Below are 20,151 nucleotides of genomic sequence, written 5' to 3'. Positions count from 1 at the left end.
AACATGGCCAGTTCCACTTGCAAACTTCACTTTTTGTGATGGTATTGATCTGTTAGACAGTTCAGGGGGGGAAAGAGGCAGCAGAAATAATATGCTTTTAAGTGATGATGAGGAAGGGCTGGAGTAGATGACGGCTGTGATTACCAGACGTTATAGAACACAGTCTTTTGTTTCTGTTGTTTCTAACCTTAAGCCAACAATAAATGTACTGTATCCTGCATGCCAAACTGGAGTCTTAATAGAAGAATTTATTCTGGGTAAACATGGCAGAATTAGGGCTGTATTGAAAATGGAATCAGGATTAGTGGTATTGAAATGCCAGGAATTTAATCCTTTTCCGATCTCCCCACAGAACATGTTCTCAAGTATTAGAAGCAGCGCATTAAGGGACTAAGGAAGAACTTAAGTGCTTCAAGTTTGAATTAAATTAGGGTTGTTCTCATTCCAGTGGGACAAATAAGCCAAAAGAGGTTTTTAATTTTTGCAGATAGTACCTCGAGACCTTGCTGACAAGCAATTTGTATGGTGCTGCTGTCAAAAAGTTATGTGATTTTCCTGTAATGACTCGTATATGTCAGCTTGACTGCTTGCTCAGCGTGCTGCTGAGGGACTCCATGTGCAGATGTGAAGCAGCTCCATACATCCATCTGACTGGAGATACTTAGTGGAATTGCTCTGACATGGAGCTGCTTTTTTGAGTATTCTCAAGGCTGTCTGCAGCAGCAGAGCTTGTTTGGCTGACAGGAAATATCAGCCAAGACTGGAGACGTGAGCTTTCCTATGCATGCATCTCTGCATGTGCCACTGCTTTAACTTCTGCTTTCTCTCTGCCCCTTTTGCACTGCTTTCCTTTTAGTTGTAACAAGATCTTCACTTTCTTCTTGGGCAACCATCAGGCATGAGCAGCACTTCTCAGCTTTCCTTATCTGACATTCCTGTTGGAGGAATTCCTGGCCGGAGGCAGAAAGGAGGAGGGATAACTTGTGACACTGGAGGGGCCACTGACACTGAGCCCTTCTTCCCAGTGTACTCTGTGCCCTGGAGCCCTCCAGAGACTCCTGCAATGCCATGGGAAGCTGTGTGGAAGGCCAAGTTCTTGTGTGTGCCTAATGCATCATGCAGGGGACCTAAAATGGCAATTCTTGTGTCTAATCCACAGATGCTTCAGTTCTGACTTATAAGAACTGTTTGTCCAGACTATTTCCTGCTCTCTCCTTTTCCTTTCACTGATTCAAATTTTTATTGGGTTCTGCAGCACTTCAGTGAGGTTTCAAATAAAATGCATTTTATTTTCGGATTTTGCTACTAGAGGAAGTTCAAAAGTCACTTTAAAAAGCATAGTTTACAGTTTCAGCATCAATACTCACCTTGATGAGATTTTTGGCTCTGTTTTTCATCCCTAGAGTGATCTGTATGATGAAGGAAGTAAAAGGATAAATGATAATACTCTAAGAACTCAAGTACTTTGCCAAACACTTAGTTTTTCTACTACAGGTAAGCAGTTAATGCGTTGTCTCTTAGGTCTTTGAGACAGTTACACAACAGGAAACCTTAATTAAAATCAAAAATGACTCTTTTGAACTTCTTGTCCTTATTGCATTGTTTCTAGTGAGTTATATTCAATACTGCAGTGAAATATCAGTGACTCTTCAGAAAGAAATGCACGCTTTTCCATCAGCTGCATATACTTAGAGCACCGTCTTCAGCTCTGTCATCTGTCAACACAGTGTTCATGCCAAAAAAAAAAAAAAAGAAGGAGAAAATAAGTGGTGTTTCCAGCAATCCAGAAACCTCAGTAACCAGTCTCCTGTCTCATCCTGCATTTTTGACCACAAAATGTTAATTTTTTGGAGAATATGACCTCTGACACAGCAAGGAGAAATGCTTCACTAGTGAGCAAATGTCTCTTCTGAGATGCCACTCCTCAGTTTTTCAGTGTAAGCAAGATAGGAGTTGGTTGGAAGTTCACAAGGAGAAGATTTTGTGCCCAGGAAAAATAGTCTCGGCTCTGTGGTGTTGAAGAAGGGAGGTTTTAAGGCTGGAGAAAGTGTCCTGCCTGTCCTCCCCAGTGGAAAGGCAGAGGAAGGCCAGGCCAGGCCTGTGTGTGTGCAACACCTACTTCCACTCCATGCTAAAAATGTTCTTGTCCCTTCCCTTTGCCTGCAGTGTGCCCTGCCTTGTCCTCGCTGTTATCAGCACTGCCGCATGCTGCTTGTCTTTGTTGGTTTAGATACTGCTCTGCTCTCTTAGCTTTGCTCTTTGCCCACTTTCCTGCTGGATGGCAACAGCTGAGGCCATAAAACTCTTGTCTCTGTGAGCAGAAAAAGGCACTGGGTTAACAGCTTGTGATCACACTCACTCAGTTACGCCAAGAGATAACTTTTAAAGATATTTGTGTTTTATGAACACGACAGCCTGGGGGTGAGCTAATAAAACAATGGAGAGGAAGCATTGTTTTATAGCCCTGGTGTCGGTCAAAGTCTCTGGTGGGTCTGAGTGAGGCAGCAGAAGGTGAGTTTATGTGACAGAGGAGAGCGTGTCTGGCTGCCGCTCGCTCCCTCGGCTGACGCGTCCACGGCGGGACGTTTCACTGACGCCGCCCTGCTCCCCGAGAAGCTGCTCATAGTTATTTTGAGAGAAAAGGAAAATAAACACTTTCACTTCTCTCTCACAGAAATATCTCAGTCAAGTACAACAGTTGAGTGAGGTAAGTGTTTAGCCTTGATTTTAAGTTGTGTTTTTTTTTTAAATGGGACTCAAATCCCGAGGCACATGCATATCAAGCTGTCCAAGCTTCATTGTAGCATCTCTCATTATGTTGAGCAGTTGTTCCCTGCCCTTCCCATGGAACTTCTGGATCTGCTGGTCCTTTTTGGACTGACGTAGACCCGTTGTGTAGCTCTGCATGCCCAAAGCCAGCACTGGTGAGGGGAACGCCGGGGTGGCAAAGCAGGCTCCCTCCTGCTGACAGTTCTTGGAGGGGTCACTCACTGACCATCAGAGGCTCCAGGGAAGGTGCACGATGTCCTGCACTCCTTCTGAGTCCATGGCAGTTCATGGCACTCAGCTGCTTGAAAAATTAGATCTTCTGAAAGGCAGGGCATGTAAACTGTTTGTGCTTTTACCTCGCAAAGCTCTGCAGAAGAGGGCATGAAACATCCTATAAATGAAGTATTCAGAGGGGAAAACAAAAATTTCCTGACTTATTCTTGGCACCAAATATTTAATCATGACATTTGGTCTATGAAAATGTACAAACTCTCAACATTGCCCATTTATTTTACCCACAAACCCACAACAGACTGATGATGTGCATACAAAGGTTATTTATTTTGAGCACAGACAGGGTATGTGAGTATTCCAAATGCTTCCTTATATCTCCCTGTGGAATCTCTTTAATAAGTTGCATAATATTTTTCTGTATTAGAGGATGGTAAGATAGACATGGTAGGTCTTTACTTAAATACACTGGTTATGTTTTCTTTTTTCTTCTTTGAAGGAAATGCAAGCAGAGAATGAATAGTGTTTGTGAACAGTGTTAAACTGAGAAACATGACTTCAAAGGCCTTCCTAACAATTTATTCTGAAACTATCAGCCAACAGATGACGTTCCAAGTAAAATAACTAATTATGTGGGAAGTTAGGCAAGAATTGATTTAGTTTTTGGTTTCTTGGACTGGCAGATAATTCTTTAATAGCAAGAAAAAGAATACATTACTTAAATTTCTGAACTTGAGTCCAGGTAAACCTTCTTCTGAGGACAAGTTTATACATAACCTGTAACAATTTTCTTGGAAGATGTGAAAGCCACTTGGATACTTTCTGTGGACCTTGGCTGACTCCAAGATGCACCCCATTAGGGATGGAGAACAAGGTTAAAGAAGGATAAGGGAGTGCCGCAATGAAAGTATTTTAGTTCTTTGAAACTTGTGTTAATTTAGAATAGCATTGCTCTTGGAGAATGTAAGGGTATTTATCTGGAATATCAGGCACAGTTTGACAGTGATCATGTTACTATGAAAAGCCAATGGGGCTTAGCAGGCCAAACATCATTACTTTATATCATCAGCACATGACAAGGTAAGACTCCAAACACATAACTTCAGCATTGAGCATGTGGAGACGTGGAGATAAAATTCCTTTCTATGCACTGGAGCACCAAACCCTTTCTCATTTTGGCAAGAGTGTTAGAAAAAGGGGGGCTCTCTGTGATTATTTGTTCTGATTTCTTCAGTTCTGGTGTAACTTGTGATGATGTTTCTGCTTAGCCTGTTTTGTTCATCTGCTTGTGGCAAGTGATTGTGCCAATTCTAAATTGCTCTGGGTAAGCTGCACCCTTGTCCCTAACTTGTGCAACAGCATAAAAAAATCCATCAAACCGTGTTGACTTTTGGCTGCAGGTTTCCGTGAACTCTTAAGACCAAAGTGTCACTTGCTGTTACATAAATTCTGCTTGAGGAAAGAATCTGGACATTTGGGGTTTGTTCATCAGTTATCTAGGACTGAACAAAAAAAAATTCTCAATCTCTCAGTGAAGCTGTTTTTTCTTGTAGCAGTAGGGCTTGAGTTAGCAGGGTTTTTATAACAGTCTTAGTGAGTTCAGGTCATGACAGCACAAGTATGTTATTTTTTTTGTAACATTTGAGTATCCCTACTAACTTTTTGTGCCTGCTTGTCTAGTCACTCTGTGCTGGGGTTTTATGTTCATATTGTATGTGCACTTTGTGGGTTTAATTTTATCATGCAGAACCTGCTTTAATATGACCCGTGTTTGTCTTTTCTAGGAATAACATGTGTGGAAGTACTTGCTGTTGTTGATCACTTGTACCCTGGCACAAGGGCTCCAGCTTAATCATTCTCCTCAAGCTCTGCTTTTAGAACATGGGGGAAAACGATGATGAAAAATACAATCAAGCTGGCCAGATATTTGAAAACTTTGTACAAGCATCAACATGCAAAGGCACCATTCAGGCCTTCAATATTCTCACTCGCCAACTTGAATTAGATCCTTTGGACAATAGAAACTTCTACACCAAACTGAAATCGAGGGTGACCACATGGAAGGCCAAAGCTTTGTGGAACAAGCTTGATAAAAGAGCAAGTCACAAAGAGTATAAACGCGGAAAGTCTTGTATGAACACTAAGGTAAGTGGAGTTCAGTTTTGGATTTCATAGCTTGGGAGTTTTTAAACTTGTTTTTCTGCAGAAGCAAGGTTTCTACCATCACATACAGCGTGCCTGTTCAGTAACCCTTCCTTTAATATGCCAAAACTGGTTATCAACTGATTTGGACAAATTCATGGTGTTTCAGAGAAAGTTCTGTGGAAACTCACAATATATATGAGTGAGCCTTAACGCATCCTGTTTTCCAGTCTGTCTCAGACTTTCTGTCCTTTTTATCTCTCATCACCAAACAGGTGTAAGATGCAAACTTCTGAAGAAGTAGGCTGCATTCATTACAGGCTCTCAAGAACAACTTGCTTTATTAAACAGGGGTTTGCAGGGCACAAACTGGAACATACTGAGCAGGCTCCTCAGCTTTGTGCATGCTGTAAGAGAGCAGGGATGGCCAAATGTGTTTCAGCAGCAGTTCCTAAGCTGCTCTCTGAAAGTGCTGCTTGGAGGTCTGGGGACCTGTCTCTGTCACCTGGCATTGGCTCCAGTTGCTAAAACAGCAGCAAAAGACAATCCTGCTCTGTTGTGGATTGAAGTCCTTTCCTGGTAGTGCTTTTCCACAAGCAGAATGTGGATAATTGCTCTGTGTAGTTACTGAAGGAGATGGTCTGCTTGGTCGTGGAGAGGACAGGAGATGGTCTTCTTTTCACAGAGCATGCAATACATATTTTGATAGAGTGCACCACTGAGCACTGGTGTAAATCTCACCGACAAAACTGTACAAAATACTCTAATTGCTGCCAGTTGTTTCATCTGGCTATCACAGAATATTTCTACTAACGTTGTCCCAAGAGTAATTCATTCATTTGCTGCCAAGTGATGGCTAAAAGTTGTCCCAAGAAGCTTTTAAGAAGCTGCTTGACTGCATAGAGGTAAAACAGAGAGGAGGAGCACACTGGGGGATAATTAGACACCAAATGTGGAGGGGTTTTTAATTAAACTATCACTGAAGTGTTCTTTCATGGACTCAGTAGATAGGCAGTGTTGAACGTGTCTTTCTTTTGGTTTGCATCATTGACTGAAACGTCTCAAAAGCATGAGAGAGAAGGACACCAAGTTACCTTCAGTGCATAGAGAGTCCTCTGGTTTTATTAATTTTTCATAAGCTCCTAATGATAATGAATGTTTTTTAAGGTCATAAGGGTCCTTAATATAGTTTTATTTAGTAAAGGAGTGTCATTGCAGCTATTTCCACTCTGTTCCTGGCAGGCTCTGTTTTTCTCCTCTCCTTTTCCCCTTCATTTCCCTTTTTGACCTATTCTTCCTTCCTCCCTTTTTGTTCTTTGGAAAAGTCCTGAGTGTATGTCATGGAACATCTTTGTGATGCAAACAGACAGGAAAGGGAAGGAATGAGAAAGCATCTGATGATTAACAAATTATAGGAAATACTCCACATGGACCTCACCATACACATACAGCCCCAAGTCCAAATTTCCAAGGCAGTGAGTTTGAGGAAGTATTTACAATGCAAAAAAGCACTTTTAAGACCCATTTGAAATGTAAAAACTAAGTCTTCTCTCAAATGGTGGCATTAAAAAGCCAAGGCTTTGTTCTGTAAACTTCTAAGCAAAGTGATTAATTTTTATTTTGTGAGAAGACTTGTGGAAATGGGTTGGTACATAAAATATATGGGCTGTGTAATGCTTTACAAGATTGCCAAGGAGAAGGCTAATCAACACCTTCCACAGTGTTGAAAGTGTGGTATTAATGCCCCTTGAGATTAAAGATTTATTTTTAGTGGCATAGTGTAAGTATTTGCAGAAATGAATGGACATTTCTATAATGCACATAGGACCAACTGGCAAATGGCTACAGAATGTCTGTATGTGAAGAGTGTGGGTATAGATACTCCGTGAAATACTTGGAGATGTTCCTCACGAACCTGGCCCGTGCCCAGACCTGCACTTCAGTGTGTCATCGCTGATTTAACGAGAGAAACATGAATCTTCAGCTTGCTGGGAATGAGCGCAGCGGCCGCAGTCTGCGGGCTCGGTGGGGATATCTACCAAACATTCCTGGGGTGTGAATCACAGGCTGCTGCAGAGCCTATCTGAGCCTGGCCCTGCGGGAGGGGAGGCTGCTGTGCTGGGAGAGGAGTGTGGACCCCCATCACTGCTCTGACAGCCCCACCACAGATAAGGGCTCCTCAGAAATGCTGGCAGCCCAGCCAGTGCAGCCAGATGAGGCTGCAGTATGCACAGCACCCTTTCCCTCCCGTGCAGCTGGCGATTTGAGCTTTCTGCCTCACTCTTGATGCCTTGGGAAGGCTGGCCTGGAACAGAGACTGCACAGAGCTAGTGAATAAAGTAGGGATTTATTGAAAAGCCTCTATGGTACACCTCGGGCGGGACAGGGCCTGACCAGGGCTACACCCAGGGTGGACTGAGGATGGTCACAAAAGTGGCTGGCTGGTCATGAGGTCTTACACTTTTATAAGTTTTGGTCCATTTGCATATTGGGGTTTAATTGTCCAATTACAGCTTCAGGTTGTGAGGTCTCATCCTTCTCGTTTCTCCATTCAGTCCACTGGTGTAGACTGAAGACGAAGTTGTCTTTGGTCTTCAGCAGGAAAAGGATTAGTTTTGTCTATCTATTCTGTGAAGTGAGCTTACTGGCACTTAATGTGAGGCTGAGAACTGCACCCCTAGGCAGCACAGAATCTGGAAAACATGAAAGCTAGAACTGAAGGCACCCCTGTGTGTTTGTGCTGTGCCCGTGCAGTTTGCAGTGGTGAGACGGGAGGTCACAGCTGCATCCTGGCAGCCCTGCCCAGGGCTCGCCTCCGCGGGTAAAGCCTGCAGTAAAAACCATGCTTGTTAAAGCAAGATCACAACTCCAGCAATCAGCTAAGTGGATTTTTGCAGCTCTGTAAACAGAGGCAAGGTTGCTAGTAGGCATCATTTTAAAAAAACACATTACTTCAAGGCTGTAAATGAGGTTGTGGCCTTGAACGCTGCAGCTGAGCCTGCAGCTCATGGTTCTTAGATATGGCTTTGCAATCTTCTCAATCTTTGGAGGAGATGCAGTTGGTTCTAAATGACTCATAGGAGGGTGGTAGGGGTTTGTTTTTTTTTTTTTTTTTTTTTTTTTTTTTTTTTTTTTTTTTCTTTTTCTTTTTTTTCTTTTTCTTTTTAGCAAAATGAAAATCTGCTGCCTCTTCCCAAAACCGTTTGGGTTTGGGGTATTTTTCATGGTATTTAAGAGCTGAATGCTGTACTTGTTGATTTTTGTGCTTGTAAACTCTTCAGCTGCACTTGTGTATATTGCAATAAGTAACTTAAGTTTTATACATACAGAACATTCCACTCCAGCTAAATAACAATAATCCTGTGTCTTAACTGCTCTTGAAGAACATTGCCAAACATGGCTTTCAAAGTTTCTACAACGATACAATTTTAAGCTGGATGAATAAAACTGGTTGAGCAATTTTCAAGAAGTTTCAATCCCACTACTATTTCAGAGTTGTCTTACTGGGGGCATTATTTTCCCTGAATCCTTTGTAGGAAAAAAAACAAAACAAACCCCAAACACCCCAAAACAAAACCAGAGTGCTGTAGAAAGACATTGACAGAATTGGGCAGAAATGGACTTTCTGAAACTGTAGGAGTCCACCTGTTTACAAAACATAAACTTCCTTCAGTCTTGAACTTGAAGGTTGGGAATGAGTCCAGTTTGAAATTTGTTTCTGGGGCTGGCACCTGCCCAGTTCACTAGCATTAGGGAGAAACACACATTTGTACTAACCAGGCAAAACTGTAGGTACCACATTGTGGGTTTTGCAAATATGTTCAGAAAAAGCACAGATCTTTTAATGCTGACAAAATTTCTCTCTGTTTTTCATCTTCTACTAATTAATGCAGAGGAGAATGGTTGGGCTCTGAAGTGATTATTTGTTTTTTCAGGGAATGAAGCTGGACGGTTGAAGAACATTAAGGGTTTAAAGCATGTTGTTCTCTATGCAGCAGTTTGAATGTCAGTCTGAATTTTTGAATATGAAAAACATGCAATGATGAACAAGAATTCATCCAGCTAGTGTTAATATGTTCATTAGCCTTTTTAAGACCTCTGTGAATGTTGTATGGAGCAGATTCATTACTTGCACTTGATTTACATTTACTTTCAGTTTACCTGTGTAAATGATACAAATATGTGCATGCACATATAAATGAGGCTCCCACTGTTGTTTGAGATAGGTATGAATATGTATCAGGGGGTAGGACCTGGCTCATGCTGTGCACCCGAAATTCAGGCTCTCCCATGCTCCAGGAGAGCAGAGATTTCTGCACAGGGAAACATCCCAGGCTTACTCTGAGAGGAGGTGTTGCTTCTCTGAAGCATGCAAATGTGGTGTTGCCTTCCCCTTCAAAGGTGCATGCTGTTTTTGCAAAACATAGGCTTACACTTGAGAATTAAGAAAACTTTGCTTAAAGTGTTACCATGTAATTATCAGCTGCCCTGGTAGACTGGCATTTCTCTCTGTGTGTATGAATTTTGGGAGAAAACTCCCCAGTGGAGGAGAGACAAATTCTTGGGTGCAGCTTTGGTCTTCTGAGCATTGTCTGTATTTTAGACCCCACCCTGGGCAGGAGGCTTGTACAGGCTGAGCTGCTGTTTCAAGGCTGAACAATATCAGCGTAAAGCAAGGCAATCAAATTAAGCTAAGATGTTTTGAAAGCCATGCATCTAAAGACATACACATGTGCACTTGTAGGTATATGTGTATATGGAATTGTTTAAAATCCAAAAAACCAAATTCAATGATCTTGAAGCCTATCACAGAACAATGTAGGTTGGAAAAGGCCTCCAAGATTGAGCCCAGCTGGTTAAACCAGCACCACTGTGTTCACCACTAAACCCAGTCCCCAGAAGCCTCTTTTTTACTCATTCCTCAGCTCAGCCTTTCAAATCTTGTTTTACAATAGATGGGGTTTCCTTCCAAAATCTGCTGTTGGGAGACTCATTGCAAGAGAATGACTCTAAAATGGTTTTTAACCATGTTTCCAGGACTTACACAAGAATGGAGTGGCTCTTTTTGGTCCTGTCATGTGCTGTCAGGCTGAGGGACTCGGTGGCATTGGTGTCCCTGCTGCAGGGAGGGCTCCGTGGTGATGCTTTAGCCAACACAGCCATACACAGAGCTTGTGGTTTTGGGGGAGCTGGGCCAGGGTGTGAGTCAGCAGAGAGAGGAGCCCTGGGTCAGAAAGGGGTTGGAGGTTTTCTGACTGAACCCCAGCTGCGTCTCTCTGTTCTAACCACACTGGTGTACCCAGCAAAGTGGCGGATGGTCTTTGCAAACCCCTTCTGCTCCTTTCCACCTTGTCTCTGTTTCTAAAGGCTGCCAAATGAATGCCTTGGAGGGAGTAGGGAGTTCACAACCCTACTTTGCTGGTGCTGTCCTTCCCACAGAGCTGAGAAAGGGAAAGGAGCTCCTGTTGTTGCTGGGTGCTGGGTATTCCATAGCCATAGGGTGATCAGCAGGATGCGCTGGTGCCAGGTCTCTCTGCCTGTTCTTAGGTACAAACTGGCTTCCACCAGTCCTCAGCTGTTCACAAACATCCCATTCTGCAGCCTTGGCCCTCGTGGTAAATCAGGCAGGTTGGGTTCCACATGTCTTCCTCCCCCCACCCTCTTCTGTCGTACTAAACAAATACTTGTCTCTTAATTAGGCAAATGATCCAGCGTGCAGGAACCTGCAGGTAAGGTGGCCAAATTTCCTCCCTGAGTGCTGGTATTTGTTGATTCTTCAGAGGCAACTGGGATTTTCAGCCAGGTTCCTCCAGGGCTGTACATACCAATACAAGAGCCAGTGAGTTTGAGTGTTCAGCTGACCTGACTGATTGCATCCCTCAAGACAAACATTTGGATTTTAATTGAGTAATTGGATTGTAAGATGAAAGCTGGGAAAGCCAGTTGTGTTCCAAGAGAAAAAACTATCCATATTATAATGAAAACTTTTTAACCTCTTTACTCTATAAAGAGTAAATACCCATCCCTTTAGCCGGATTTACTAATTTCTTTGAAATAATTATTGGAATGGGGAGATTTCCAAACCTGATAATCAGGATTTATAATGTACGCACCAAACTTGTTGCAGATATATTAGTGTTGCTAGCTTGCTTATTTTAATCAAATGGCATTGCAGTGAAGTCCACAAACCTTGAACTAGTCAGCCAGAAGATGACTGCCAAGTTAGGAAGCTGAGTGAATGAAAGGTTGTGGCTTTTTACAAAGAGGCATTCAGCTGCTTTGTGTGTGTTTTTCAAAAAAACCAAACAAACAGTGCTTGGATAGTAGAACCCAGAAGCTGTTGAGGTTTTTGGGAATATGAAAGGCCACATGTTGTATGGACTTTCAAAGTGGCACCTAGGTGTGTCTGGTATACTTGAAAGACAAGGGTTTATCTTGATATTGGTGCTTCTTTGCTTTTGCCTGTTAGGAAAGGGCTTCTAAAGCCTTGCACCAGATTTCCACTGTAGATTTATTTTTAAGCATTTTAATAAGCAACTTCTGTTTCAAAGCTGTAGAAAATATGGGACTAATGAGGATGAGGGGCAAAGAAGATTTGCTTGAGATGAGTAGAGAAGCAGTAAATCACCTGTGAACATGCAGTGAAACCACAGTTGTTGAACACTGCGTTCGCATTCATTTCTCTAAGGATTTTTGGAGAGGGGATGGGGAGAAGCTGGGGTGATGACAGGACACACAGCAGACAGTTCTTTGAAAACAAAACCAAGTATTTGACTCTTTGTGATGTGTTTTAAAGTGAGATTGGGCCAAATTACATCAGCAAAAGCAAATGTTTGGCATGTGATTTGGTAATGAAATCACTTTATTTTCATTATCCTGGAGACACTTCCACAAACACAGTTTTTTCAGCTTTATCAGTCATGAAAAGCAATGAAGCCTGGCCAAAGCAGAGCAATCAGACAGTCTAGATAAGACTTTTTAGGCATGTGGTATTTAATTTTTTTTTTTTGCTTGGAGATAACAGTAGCTTGACATCCGTATTTTAACAGAGCTGTGCTTTTTCTCTGTCCCTCACTTAACGGCTTTGCAAGTAATCGAGAGAAGGGAACTGTCCCACCCTGACCTGATTTCCTAGGTACTTTATAAAGATTCCCACAGGGAGGGACACGCAGTTACTTTCACACAAGCCACCACTATTGTCACCGCGAGTGGCTTAATGAGGTCTGAAGGACACAAAAGGTTCTGGCAGGGTGTGTTCCCGTGGCCCTGGCTCTGTAGGGCTTTGGGCTTTGGTTCTTTGGAGCAGCTGGGCTGTGTCCATCCACCAGGCAGGCTGGTGTGGGGGCAAGGGCAGCTCCAGGGCAGGATGCTGTGCTGGGGTCAGGTCCTTCTCCTGCCTCCCAAGAGACCCATGTGGTTGTTGTGGGGTCGGTGCCAAATGTGGTCCTGAGGGGTTTGTTGTTAGCTACGCTTCCAGCTTCGCTCTGGTAATGTTTGTGTACTGATAAGTGAGGAAATACATAACTTTTGCTACCAAGAAATGATTAAACACTTGGCTGCTAAACCCCAGATTTCAGACAATAAGGCAATTTCCTGTCTCCTGCAGCTGAGGTCCTTCCCAAGGTTCCCATGTCTGCCCTGAGAACAGGGGGTTTAGGGATGTGGTTGCTCTCTTTCTGCTGACAAACAAAATTCTACATTATCTGCTGCTTAGGCCTCAGTGCAGATAGCTTTGAGTGCACTTTCCATAGAACGCAAAATACCACAGTTCTGAGATGCTGTATAAGAAGAGAAAATGTCAAATATGTTAGTAGAAGATTATTTTTGTAAGCAAACAAGAAAATTTCTGTGTTTTCTCTCTAAAAACCCATAACATTGATGTCATTCGTGATGAAAAAAGAAATTTAGCTGGTATCTGTTGAAAAAGTAGAAATTCCCTTTTAATGCCCTTGTAATTGGTTTAACTTGCTGTACTTTCTCTGCTGCACTGTTTAAAGGGGGATTATTTTTGTCAGACAGTGCTTGAAATTTCCACATTCCGTACAAGTCTGCACTTACAGAATTTGTTTCTACAGCCAGGTTTCTGCAAACTCTTTGCCATCTCAGGTCTCTAGGGTGTTTTTGTCTTAACCTGAGATCAGCAGGGTAAAATTGCTAAAAGCTACTAGGAGATTATGAACCTTCCAGTAGAAGGAGAAAATTTTGGAATATGCTGCAGAAAATGATCTGGTGCTTGTAAGGACCCACACATCCAGCCACCTCCTTGGTGCAGGTGAAACCCCAGCTAAAATATTCTGTCAGATAAAGTGGAGCAAGTCCAGAGCAGAGCAGCAGGAGTGGTCAGAGGTCTGGAGAATGTGACCAACAGGAGAGGCTGCAATACCTTCACCTAATCCGTGTTAGGGAAGGCCCCAAGGGAGCACCGTGGAGTTACTTGGAGCACAACCAGAGCTGCTGTGGCATTTCACCTTCTGTCTCTTGTCGTCATGCTGACAGATCAAGTTCTGATTAGCTTTGCAGAGTTTGTGTTTTGCCCCGGACATTTGCTACTCCCGAAGAACAGCTCCTGTTTTTCCAAGGGCACTCTGTTTCTGATTGACAAACCAGCCAAGAGATACTGCTGACTTGTCTTGCACCACTCTCTGCATTTGTTCATCTGACTGAGATGCTGTCTGAGCAGAAACCAGGTGGTTCTGCCACGTTGTGAGTTAGCCTGGTGCTGTTTCCTTCTCCTGCCCCTTTGAAAGATTTACGAGGGCAGCTCTGAGAGGACCTGTGCAACAGCAAGTGTTCCTTCCTCCCGGTCCTGTCCTGCCTGCCCCCTGCCTGCCATCCTTGCAGGATTTACAGTTTAGATAAAACAGCTGCTCCGGGGTAAATTGCAACTCAGATTAGAGAACATTGCAGGAGATGGCAGTGAGCTTCCTGCCAAGGACTACACACCCACAGCAGTAATAACAAGGTACGCGCATCAGCAAGTGCTCGGTGGAAGGCAAAGACATTCCTCTCAGGTTTCTTCTCCCCCTTTTTGTCTTACTTGTGCTTTAGCAAGGTAGCAAACAACGGGATAGGGTAGGAGGCCGTTCCTGGCTGGTGGGGCTGCTGCTGGCTCTGGTCCAGCCATGGTTGTGCATGCCCTGCCTGGCTGGAGGCACCTGGGCTGGGAAGCTCGATGCCTGTCAGCCCTGGCAGTGGCAGAACAAGCGTGGCCAGTGCCTCCATCTGCCTTTCACCCTGCCTGGAATGCGAAAACAGACTCATTAATACGTGTAAATAAACACTGGCCTTTTGTGTGTGTTTATCTCCCTTCTGTTGTGTCGGATGTTGGTGTAAAAGAGACTATTACACCTCGTGATGTGCAATTTGCTGCCAAAGTTAATGTCTCCAGCTCTCTGCCCCTCTTTTTGAAGCATGCTTATTTTTATATGTCTTCACCATTTTATTTTTTTTTGAGACTCTTTCCCCCAGTAATATGGGTTATTATTTACCATAATAATAACCCATGTTCAGCCAAAAAAGGTTTTGGAAATAAGACCTAGAGGTGCTGAAATTTAACTTTGACTGTGTAACGTGCTGCTAGCAGCCTGGTTTGTAGGTTCTGTGAGTGCTGTTAACTTAACCCCCTGTCAGAAGCCTTCTTATAAAATGTTGGGCTAAAGGTAAATATTTTTAATTCTGGTTGTTTGAACAATTCAAGCCCATCTTGCTTGCTGGCACTTTTGGATGCTGTGTTACTGAGAAGTGTTGGTTGATAATTCATAGTGTTCTCCAATTGTAAGAAAAACTACAAAAAGTAAAGACCATTGTCTACCTATGGTAAACTGGTTTGTGCAAGTGACCACTTAAACTAGAAAAAAAATCAGATTATCACTCTTCTTGGAGTTGATTTTAGATTTACTAGTTAAATGTCTGTGAGTGGTGGCAGTGGAAATGCAGTGACTTTGAAGGCTGCATGATGAGCTGGAAACAAAAAGTACTCCAAGAGCCCAGAACTGTTGCCTTCTGGTACAGTATTGCATTTTGAGCTCATCTATAGCTGATGTACACTGCTGTACAGTCATTCTGCTTAGGAGAGTTAGGAATGATGGGATTAAATGATTAGGATCTTTAAAAATAAATAAATAAAATTTAAAAATCTGGATTCAGACCTGATTGTCTAGTTCTGTATGAGCTCATTTACTCAGGACTGGCTTCTAAAAGTCACATCCTAAATGGGTGTTGGTTAACGATTCACCTAATAGAAAAATGAACTTTAGAAGGTATTCTAAAATATTCTGTGGAATACCCTCAAAGTAACTTGACTCCCTACTTAATTGAAAAAGGCGATTTCCAAGTGTAAGCTCAGCTCCTTTATTAGATTGTTGAGATGTTTGATTAAAAGTTCCAGGTTTCTCTGTAGATGGGCCAGACTGGAGCAACAGGGGTGTATTTTTAAAGCGTGTTACCAAGCTCTTGCTGCAATAAAGCCGTGGCTGTTGACCAACCTGCCTGCGTGCTTTAGATGCTGTAGAGCGTGAGAAATCCTTTCCTCTGGGCACCAGCAAAGCCCCTGCCCCTGGAAACCACGTAGAGGATTAACCATTTTCTCTGTCACTGCTCACAAAGCTTCCAAGACTCATGGCTTGGTCTCTGCTGTGCTCAGAGGTGAGGCTCTTGGTGCCTTTATTCCTTTATCCCTCTCCATCAGTTCTTTGTTTCTGGATGAATTCGTTGTTTTGTGGTTTCCTTCTGGGCTCTTTTTGCTGAGTTTTTAAGTGTAGCCTCGGAGCACTGTCTCAGTGTGACAGGCAGAAGCCTGCAGGAGAAAGGCCAGGTACTTACATGCTGCCAACCGTGTTCATGGCTGGGATAGTCAGGCAACATTCTTTCTGCAAGGTTTATCTTGTTTTCGTTCTGATTGTTTAAGCAGCTGGCCAAAAAAAGAAAAGAAAGCAATCTCTTATGGGTGTGGGCTTGTGTGGTTTTTTTTTTCTTCCCTGTGTTTTGGTTACAATGAAAGGCAGGTAAGAAATCAGCAAACACACTTAATTCCAAAAGATATTGGAGGGCTTATCTTGTGCTTTATTTGAGGAGATTTTTGGATTAAAGCACTTGCCTGGTTTCTGGTGGATGTGTTTACTGAAATCAGTGTAACATTTTTTTGTTAGTAATGTCTAGGTTTTTTGGATAACTGTAACTGCTAAAGGGAGACAAAGTTTTCAGGCATACTTTGCTGTATTATCACTGTCAATTGTAATTTTTTGAAGCAGTATTTTTGCAAATTGTTCTAATAGATCCGAGATCAAGTCACCAGATTTAAATGCAACAAATGCCACTTGAGACAGCTCTTCAGAAAAGTTCCAAACACCTGACAGCTCTGATGCATCATGGAAGGCACTCTTGACTTTCCAACACCCTCAGTGCACACAGCCCCTCTTTAATGTGTGGCATAGCAGAATATGAGTTTCAGACGTCTTCCATACCATTGTTTTAATTTCAAACTATGGAAAGGGTATTTTTTTTAATAAACAGGTCTAATATTAGTACATATATCCATGTGACACAGAGGATGGATGGACAAGTGTGTCCAAATACATCCAGGAAAAATGAAGGCATGCATGCATGAAGGCACATGCTTTTTTCCATGCAGAAGCTTATCTTCCAAAAAAGAGAAAAAAATCCCAGTAAAGATGAGCCGGATGAATGCAATAAATGTACTAATGTTTCACTTCTGGCATTTTGAGTCAGTATAGCAGGAGGGCAGTAAAGATAGATCCTCTGATCCCTGGATTGTGCTGCGTCCAGCTGCGAGTGCAGCAGCTGCAGGGCACGGTGCTGGGGAAAGAGCTGTGGCCAAAGTCACCCTGTGTTAGGTGGCCTCAGATCCATGGTACAGTCGTTGAAGGGATAAAAAAAATAAAGCTGTGACTCCATTTATGCCAGTCACTAGTCTGGGAGAGGCCAAAACTGCACATGTCTGAGGTGCTGAGCTGGGGGTACAAAGGGTAAAATGCTGGAGGGATTTAAAGCAGAGGTGGACTCGTAGTGAGGCACTGAATTCATGCATTGATGCAGGGCTTCATTGCAATGAGGGGTGTGTGAGCCTCACTGTTCTCAGGTGCCTCTGAACTTCCCCAAGTGTTCACTCTCCAAAAATGCCCGTTCAGCAAGATCCAGCTAGTCTTAGTAATATTTTAAGGTAGATTTTTGGACCTGTCTGTGGTGTATTTAAGCAGTTTCCACATAACCCTCTGCAGAATTTGGATCTCTCATTGAAATACATGTAAGTGAATATTATTTTTGTCAAATGCCACATTTTTAAACCTTACTAATTCTATAAGGAGCTCACAAAATAGTACAACAGAGAAAAATACCCTTTTAAAGATTATGTAATCTTTGTAGTCAAGTTTAATTAGCTCCTAGGCCTTCTCCCTCCCTTTCTTGGGGTGGAAGTTGGACGAATTAATTTTTATTAAAAGTAAAACTTCAGCCTGTGACGTTTTTAGTGTTGTCTGAAGTGGCATTTAGATTTTCATTTTTTCAGTGTCGTCCATGATGATGTTTCAAACTTTAAATTGATTATTCAGTGGGTTCAGGGTGCATTTGGCTGCAGTGTCGTATCCGGTGGCTGTCAGTGAATTTATGCGATAAAATCTGAGGCTGCAAATGGGAGATGAACTGTAAAGTCAGCAAGTCGGGAATGTCCCTCTGAGCAGTCCTATTTTTGCCAGGAGCAGTTTGATATCTAGTGAAGGGGATAGGCTGAAAAGCATCGTGGTGGAGAAAGCTTCTGGTGGCCGTCTGCCTTAGCTGCTTATGCAGCTGTTTTTCTCTGGAGCCTTGCCAGGGGAACGGTCCCTGCTGTTCCAGAAAATGTGTTGTTTCGTGCCTGTCTCGTGTTGCAGCACATTAAGCCCTATCACCAACAAACACTTGTCCAAATCGTGTAGGATGTGACCCTCTGGAATCAGCCAGATGAGTCCTTGGTGCGCCCCTGTCGCTTTGGCTGTTGCACAGAGGCCTGGGCCGGTGTGGAAATTGTCTGGTCTCACAGTCCCGGGTCTGCTGACTGTGGAAATGAGTGTTTGCCATGGGAAAGCCAGGCACTGTCCCTCTGTGTCCTACAGGCAGAGCCTCCTGTCGCTGGGTGGGGAGGCCCACAGCTGCTGGGGACACCTGTGGTCGTGAGGATCAGGGGCCTTTGAGCCTTCTGGGGAAAGCCACCCCTTGCTGCTCCTTTCTGGGAGCATCATCTATGCCTGCAGGTCGACTTGGAGTTGATGGTGTGGCTGAAGGCAGTTCAGTAACCAGGGCAATGGGTGTTGCTGGTTTTTTCACCAGTATGTTTGTGTATTTCTGCTGAAAACCTGGCAGTGGTGCTTCTGGCTTGGCGTGCCATAGGACAACGAAGGGTGAGCCTGTGTCTGTCCAGCTGTTGTGGAGCTGGAGGCTAAAAATAATCTCCTCTTTTTCACCTGCAAGACAACTGAAAGGCAGAAGTGAGGAAATCCAGGATTCCTGGAGTGACTGAAGCTTCTGTCTTCATCCCAAGGACATACAGGGAGCGGATCACCATTTATCACCCCTTTATTTTCCAGGATGAATTTAATGTTTGGGTACCTTGGGCAGGAGAGGAGTGAGGGGTTTAGAGTGGGATGACAACAGTGGGATAATGCACTGGGCTACAACAGGATTTATCTGCTCTCAGCTGTGCCAAGAGATGCTCTTTGGTGCATCCTCCACTCCCGTGCTACTACCAGTTCCTTGAGCATGTCAATGCTGAGGGCTAATGCTTTGCTAACTTTTTTCAAGGTCAGTGAGTAGATTCAGCCTTTCAGTTACTGTGGATGAGATTTTTGTGACTGGGCTGTTGTGGAGTGTTACTTTGAGGTGGAGTTGTTGTTGTGGGGATTTTTTTGTTTGTTGGTTGTTTGGGGTTTTTTTGTTGAACACCATAGTGGTGGTGTTCAGCTTTTTTACCTGCATATGGTTTTTCCAGAATGGGATGCAGGTGCCTGAATTCACAGGCTGCTGATTTAATAGTGGAGAGAAAGGAAAGATTGCAAGAGGCCTCTACATTGTATCCCTCTCCCTTTCCTCTCCTCCTATTTTTGAGTCCTGTATTTGGACATTATGTACAGGAGATCATTGAAAATCCTGTGCCTGACACAGCAGACACTGTGCTATTGGAGAGGTGACCTGTGCTGCCGTTTAGCTCGGCACTCGGAATATTTCCTGGAGATTTTCAAGGCACTACCATCCCTAAACATACTCAGAGAGAGAAAGTAGCATCTCTTACGGTCAGATGGACCCTTGAGTGGAGTCAAGTTTAAGAGACTTACCAAATGGTGTGTGTGTTTATATTAGAAAATACAAATGAAAATTTCTGATTCATCATTTTATTCATAGAAGGAAGAAATCCATGAAGTTCTGCTCTATTTCAGTCTGAAGATAAATAATGCATTGTGTATTGTGCTTGGTTGTAGTGTGGGACAAGGTTTACACAGAAACAATTATCTTTTTGGGAATAGTACAATACTTTTTAACAGTATCATAGAAACAGAGTATTTACTCAGCAACTTGAATAAACAACTTTTATAAAATATGCGTGGGCTTATTAGTGTTTCATTGTGAAGTGCAAAAATGTCCATGCTTTACTTATTAAGTATGAATTTAAACTGGAATAGTCCTAAGTTAGTCACTAGGCAACTGTTACTGGCCTGGAAACTTGCATTAGTCTCATTCAGTGGGAATTTTGTAACCCATATTCTTTCTGTAATTTTACTTTAACGTAGGTGCTGTTCTTGAGGAACATAATAAATTCAATGGAGCTTCTTTTCTGACAGAAAATATTCATGTACATCTGCAGGCAGAAGATCAGCCATTTATACTAAGAGGTTTTCACCAAGAAAAATGTCTTCTCTCAGTATTATCTTACACTAACATGGTGTGCTCTCAGTAGTAAAACAAGATGTAACATCCAACATGATACTGATTCTTCAGGCAGGCCACAGAAGTCTGGTCATGATC

At 43.0% G+C, this 20,151-nt stretch overlaps 2 protein-coding genes across 6 annotated transcripts in view; one reads left to right on the top strand and one right to left on the bottom strand.

The window, feature by feature from the left end:
* Window positions 1-20,151, top strand: part of MICAL2 (microtubule associated monooxygenase, calponin and LIM domain containing 2) — a 116,982-nt gene that overhangs the window by 17,214 nt on the left and 79,617 nt on the right. For 4 of the 5 annotated variants that reach the window (XM_063397916.1, XM_063397913.1, XM_063397912.1 and 1 more), the window contains exon 2: window positions 4,785-5,145. In XM_063397916.1, the coding sequence (XP_063253986.1) occupies window positions 4,882-5,145 (264 nt within the window). In that variant the 5' untranslated portion in view covers window positions 4,785-4,881. Of the gene's footprint in view, window positions 1-4,784; window positions 5,146-15,648; window positions 15,787-20,151 lie in introns of those variants that run through there. The other variant, XM_063397917.1, reaches the window with a different exon arrangement.
* DKK3 (dickkopf WNT signaling pathway inhibitor 3) overlaps window positions 1-20,151 on the bottom strand; it is a 115,976-nt gene that overhangs the window by 81,628 nt on the left and 14,197 nt on the right. The gene's annotated exons all lie outside the window — the stretch shown is intronic.

Source organism: Prinia subflava, chromosome 5, assembly GCF_021018805.1.
Source record: "Prinia subflava isolate CZ2003 ecotype Zambia chromosome 5, Cam_Psub_1.2, whole genome shotgun sequence".
NCBI classification, from domain to species: Eukaryota; Metazoa; Chordata; class Aves; order Passeriformes; family Cisticolidae; genus Prinia; species Prinia subflava.
The sequence above is the reverse complement of the archived record's forward strand: the minus strand, read 5'-3'. Positions and strand labels throughout refer to the sequence as shown.